The sequence below is a fragment of the Myxine glutinosa genome, chromosome 7 (genome assembly GCF_964187855.1).
Source record: "Myxine glutinosa chromosome 7, kmMyxGlut1.1, whole genome shotgun sequence".
NCBI lineage: Eukaryota > Metazoa > Chordata > Myxini > Myxiniformes > Myxinidae > Myxine > Myxine glutinosa.
The window spans coordinates 142,313,614-142,319,613 of NC_136267.1; the positions used below are offsets into that span (position 1 = coordinate 142,313,614).

The 6,000-nt window shown below is 41.7% G+C and overlaps 1 protein-coding gene across 6 annotated transcripts in view; it reads right to left on the reverse strand.

Moving 5' to 3' along the window:
* Positions 1-6,000, reverse strand: part of PMS1 (PMS1 homolog 1, mismatch repair system component) — an 88,957-nt gene that overhangs the window by 24,168 nt on the left and 58,789 nt on the right. For all 6 annotated transcript variants that reach the window (XM_078782374.1, XM_078782375.1, XM_078782373.1 and 3 more), the window contains exons 6-10: positions 5,588-5,704; positions 3,148-3,270; positions 2,400-2,540; positions 1,190-1,986; positions 423-702 (exon numbers count right to left, since the gene is read on the reverse strand). In XM_078782374.1, coding sequence (XP_078638500.1) covers positions 423-702; positions 1,190-1,986; positions 2,400-2,540; positions 3,148-3,270; positions 5,588-5,704 — 1,458 coding nt within the window. The remainder of the gene's footprint in view (positions 1-422; positions 703-1,189; positions 1,987-2,399; positions 2,541-3,147; positions 3,271-5,587; positions 5,705-6,000) is intronic.

Here is a 6,000-nt window from a genome sequence, read left to right on the forward strand (position 1 = left end):
CACCAAAATCAAATCAATTTGACCTTGTCACACACACAATCTGTCCACCAGGTTTCATCCTAATCCGTCCATACCTTTTTGTGATATTGTACTATGTATCGGTTTTAGCCCGATAACTCAATGGTGAAGAATCACTTAGAGATTTGAAAATTCGCATATCCAGATCCGAATTCGAATCTTCACAAAAATTGAATCAATTTGACCTCGTCACACACACAACCTGTCCACCAAATTTGTCAGAATTCATCCACAACGTTGAGATATCCTGTTCACAAACAGACAAACAAACAGACAGGGGTGAAAACAATCTTTATGCACCTTTGGTGGCAGAAGTAAAAATACATTCAATTTTCGAAAGACATCTTGAGAAAGGGATAGATTGTTAGAACATGCACAGCAAGTTGAAAACAAGAGGTACAAACCTTGTCTTCTTCAGAAAGCCTTTTCACACCCTCTGCCAATCGTTGTACATTTAAAGCAATGGACACTGTGTGCGTCTTTATGAGGGTTTCTCGCTCAGAGGACGTGTGTTGCTTTTGTACAAAGCCAGTGAGCAGGGGCTGCCCGACCAATGGTGTCTTCCTGCGCTTTACCGAACCTGGCGTCCGCATAGGAGGCTTCGGCGAGGGTGTGCCAAGAACCACGGCTTCACGTACTTGCTGTCCATATCTATGCATTTCCTTGGATGCTTTGGTCTCGTACCTGCAATTGTAAGCATTCGCATAGGAGGCCTTAGACTGCAAAATGGCAAATAATGTGCTTGCCTTGTGCTTTTTACGACCAAGTATTTTTCTGCATGAATTTTTTTTAATTCAAAGCAAAATTCATTCAAAAAATACAGTGCTCGTTAATGGCAACTTTTCTTCCACCTATGTGCAAATAAACATGATTACACCTGTGCTTAAAACGAATGTGCTAAACTGACTGTGCTGAGTGGATATTGTGGAATGGCATTGATGACTTTCCAGAAGCTTCACGAGACTCGCGCTCACTGGATGAAAAACTGTCAGTAGGTGCATTGTCAAAAAACTATTTTTAATCCATCTATATATAAAATGAGCTCAGTCTCGGTGCGCCTGCGTGCGTCAACCCGCGACTGGTCTTATATTATAGTGCCTTTTAATTAGAATGTCAAACACAACTTGCCATAAACATACTTTAATAAATTTCCTTTCTCATTACAACTTGCCTTTGACGTGATTTCTCATCGAGTTGTTCCCAATCATTACAAAGTTGGCTTTCAATATCTTCAGCTGGACCTCCAAAGCTCTCGGATTCCAACTGTGTCCGACGTTTGTTTTGAAACATCTGGAAGGCTTCCTGCGGTCTCCGCACCACCCGGCTTCCCACAATGTCAAACGATGGTGTTCCGTCTTCCTTTGCCACTACAGCCCTGCCAGTGAGCAGCTCTCCTCGCTTGTTAGGGATAAATGGATGTGCCACCTTGTCAGGTGCTGAGACAAAGTTAGCTTCAGTTTGAAACCTTCCCTCTCCCGAAGTAAGGATTGTGACAGGAGAAAGTGGATGCCCATCTGTTCCAGCAAGTCCGACACCACGACTCCACTGCTCAGCAGTCAGCTCCTCCGAGGCTTGTTGCGGCATCCTTTGCAACTCTCCATCCTTAGCACCACCATTTGTTTCAAGTTCATTGTTATCCATGTTAATAATAAAGCAGTCTTTTCCAGTGCCAGGTGTTGTCAGCAATGGCCTTAAGTTTCTGTCCTTAGGCAGTGAAAAGTCACTTTTGTGTCGTGCGGAGTTATGTAATGAGCCAGTTGTTGTCAAATGTTCCTTGCTCCCATCATCACCGCATGAAAGGACATCTCGTATTGGTGTAACTTTATGCATTACAACCCTTTCACACCTTTCTCCTGTGACCTTTTCCCGGGATGCATCAGCACAACTGGCCATATGAAAGTGGTCATCATCTGAAAGAGGCCAATTGACAGATTCTAGCATCTTCTCCAGTTCAGCGAGCCTCTCATCCTGTGTAGCAAAGTGCCAAAAAAAGCATCCAGAGAACATCCTCATTTCCAAGGTGCCTTCTTCGTATTTGGCAGTTCATTAATATTGTATGAAGTGCATTTTAACATAAAAATTGTTAGACAATAAATATTAGAAAGCAATTAGTAGTCATTTAGTCCACATTTAAATGAAAAAATCCAAGCAATCTTACATAATCTTTGACATGATCAAAACAGCACTGGGATGAGTTTACTCAAGCACAACATGTTCTGCATTTAGCTCAAACAACATGTTCATGTTCATCAAAACAGCACTGGGATGAGTTTATTCAAGCACAACATGTTCTGCATTTAGCTCAAACAACATGTTCATGTTCATCAAAACAGCACTGGGATGAGTTTACTCAAGCACAACATGTTCTGCATTTAGCTTGCCTTGTCGTGCAGCAATACTTGTGTCTTGTCTGGGGTAAAGTTCACATCTACAGAACTTGAAGGCACTGTCATACTCAAGAAAAACACAGGGTTGTAGCTACGTGAGTCACCCGATTCTTTGTTGTAAAACTGCCGCATCATCTGACATCGAGGTGAAAGGGGAAGGTAATCAGAACCCATTAACAGAATGAAATTAGTGTACATTGAAGAAAAAATGAATGGACATCATGATTTGATCACAGATGTTGAATTCGAGCAACCTGTAGCATTTAAACATCAGCTATCTTGTCTTAGGCTCATCCCCTTAAGTTCCTTCATCAGGTAACACAAGATAACCAAGATGGAGAGAAAGACTATTTGACCCATCACATCTGAGCCATATCCATATCCCAGTGTTCCAACCGACTTTTATGTAATGATACTTACATAGGAAATGCAATATGTTGGCAAGATATCGACACAATAGCCAACAGTTTTGGAAAGAGATTGCATGGGATCTTTAATATCTACAAACCAAATATAGAGGGGACAGCTCGCATGCTCTCTGAGGCAGCACCCACTGCTGGCAGAGTGCAGAACTGTTGCTTTTAGTTCACTAGATTCAGCCAATATTCATTTTTCAATTCAATAAATATTGTATTTGCATCTTTTCAATCCTTTGTCTTAACGAGAGCTGACTGTGTTGGACTATTGTGTAATAATGATTTGTATTCAGCAATAGGACAGTTGCAATCTCCTTTGCCTGTACCTTTAGCAGCTCCTTCATGTAGACCGGACGTCCATTTATAGCTAGTAAACTTCGCTCAGTGCCCGAAGTGCTGGTAAGTGACCGGTCAGAGCCAGGCCGTGGCACAAAACCAACAATGGAGAGCTGAGATAGAAAAACAGGCACGCAGTGTGAACAGTATGTTGTTCCCCACCATAACTAACTTCTACTATCTTCAACCAGATATACAAATGATTACATTGTTTGGTGCTCAACTCCGAGCCAAATAATCAGCATGCATCGGAAGATGTGTCTGTACAACTCTCTAGTCCAACAAGTTGATTCCTACTGCAGTGAGAACAGGAACTATGTGGCTCTCTTTAACGAGTGCATTAATGGATGCACCACTCTTGTATAATGTGCCGAGTGTTGCAGATTTGTTGACAAGATAATATCACTAATGAGGCCGTAAAACGCATCACTTGCCAGCCAGAACTTTCCACATTGATCGACCGTTCTTAACTTTGATTGTTTGGTCACCTTTGCCATCATCGCTAACTCAATGCAGCAGCTGTCCTTGCCATGCAATCTTCAGAATGGAGGCAGCCCTTATACCCGCTTGAAGGACACTCTTTCACGGATCCTCTGGTCTGAGGCCAATAAATTGGAGGCAGCAACATTCGCCTTAAGCTTCGCCCAGACTATCCTTCATAACTGACAAACTGAGAATGTCTGTTATAACCCCCAAACAACACAACAGGCATTTTAAGGCCATTTTCCCTGCAAGAGCGGGGGTTAGCCTTGCGGTCCCCATGACAATCTTCTCCTAGGTTATAACCCACAGGACAAGGAAATTACAGTGTGGACATAAAAAACGACAGTTGTTTTTCAGACAGTAGGAACTTAAGTACAGTGGTTTGATGGAGTATATTTTTTCATCAGTCTCTCCAGCAGTTTCAAATAGGGAGCCAGTAGGAACAGATAATAGATCAGCCAAAACCAAAGTGTTGTTTGCAGCTGCGCTGCAGGTGGAATTGAATCTACCAACTGCTTGATGCAAATATTTCAGTTCTTCCAAAAGGTCAACTTTGAAACATTACATGCACAATGCACATGCCAAGCCCATTTGGTGCCAAACTGAAGCCAACTATCTATACATTTACAGTTCAGTTTATTCAATATGAGTTCCCTATTAATTTAAGTGGGTTCCGGCTATCAGCCAATAATACACAATTTCGAAAATTGTAGGCACGAGGAACCATCCTACAACTAGCGGGGGTATGTGAAAACTCAACAGACAATCGAATGACATTTGTGCACAAACAAGAAAACAACAAACCAGAAAAGGTATCCTTAATCCATTTAGCTACAAACTCCCAAAAACAGGTGCAAGTGCAGGATACTACAAAGGAAAATGAAACGGAAACAAATACAGCCCCAATGATCGCAAATAAGAAAAAGGAAAACTACAAAAAGAAACAGAACGGCATTTGGTAGAGAACATATGTTTTGTATCCCACTGATAGGCCAGACCTGGATCTGGACCTGAACCAAAATCTAATCGGCTTGTTCTTGTTGCCATCCATCAAGTTCCATCCGAACCCATCCAGAACTGTTTGAGATATCATGCTATATATCATTTTTGGCCATATCACTCAATGGTGAAGAATCACTTTAAAAAAAATTAAATTCTTGAATCCAGATCCGAATTTGGATGTTCACCAAAATCAAGTCGATTATTCCATGTCACGCACCCAACAAAAAAACACTTTCAACAACAACAAAATAAATTTGCTGTGCCAAAATTGTTTTCACACGAGGAAGGTCGACGTCACAATAAAAACTGTCAAAATTCTAAATCAAATTAATATAAAACATAAAATGCAGCCGCTATCAGTGAGCTGAGCGAGTACCGTGACATATGATGCAAACATCACGTCTAACAGAAATGTACTGACGTAGATCCATCATGTAAGTGCTGCAAAAATATGTTTCATACATGTTCATGTATTTATCTTCTTCATTAACGACCACAATTATTCCCACGTTCATGTGGGGAAGGCCAGGGGAAGTCTGGACCAAGTATTCCATGAATCGGTTGGCCAACCGTGATGTTCGGTTAAGGTTAGGAGAAGAATTTGTAATTTGTTCAGGGTATCGGTGATAGCTCACCTTCTCTTCACGAAAAACACCATGGGATCATTAACATCCACCAACAAATGCTGGCAGATGGGATGCCCATTTAACGTCCACCTGACGGACAGCACACACATTAATGAATCACCGTGTCTGTGAACCACCGGATGACAGTTTATAGGTGGATCAGGATTCAAACCCAAGCTAGACAGTATAGAAGTGAGTGTGTATACGTCTAGGACCTCGCACCAGACAATTTTGGTGCAAATAAATAAAAGTAGCAAACATTAAAATTAGAGTCATTATGAAGAAAATCGACAAATTCTGAAATACTATTTATCACCACCTGCAGGGCTGGAGCTTCGTGTTGAACAGGCAGCAAACTGTTCACCACATTTGAACCCAGGCAGAGCAGTAGAGCAGAACGGTGGTCACTTGCAGCTGCTTTTTGCCACACCATCATCTGCGCAGCAAGCAAGTACAGTACTAACCAAAAGCACAACCAAATTCCAAATTTATTTATCAGCAAACGTGTAACTGACCAGGATTCACTTATAAAGTCAGTCACCTATAAAAGTCAGATCATTACGAGAGGGTGTGACTGCGTCACCGATCGATTCACCCAGGGATAGCAAATTTGGCCGAGGTACCAGCAAACAGAGGCTGACTATTTTCAAAAGGCATCTGTGATCTTTGCCAACAAGCACAGGTGAGCAGATGGAACAGATAGTCCTGAAGAACAGCATACTCAATGATGCA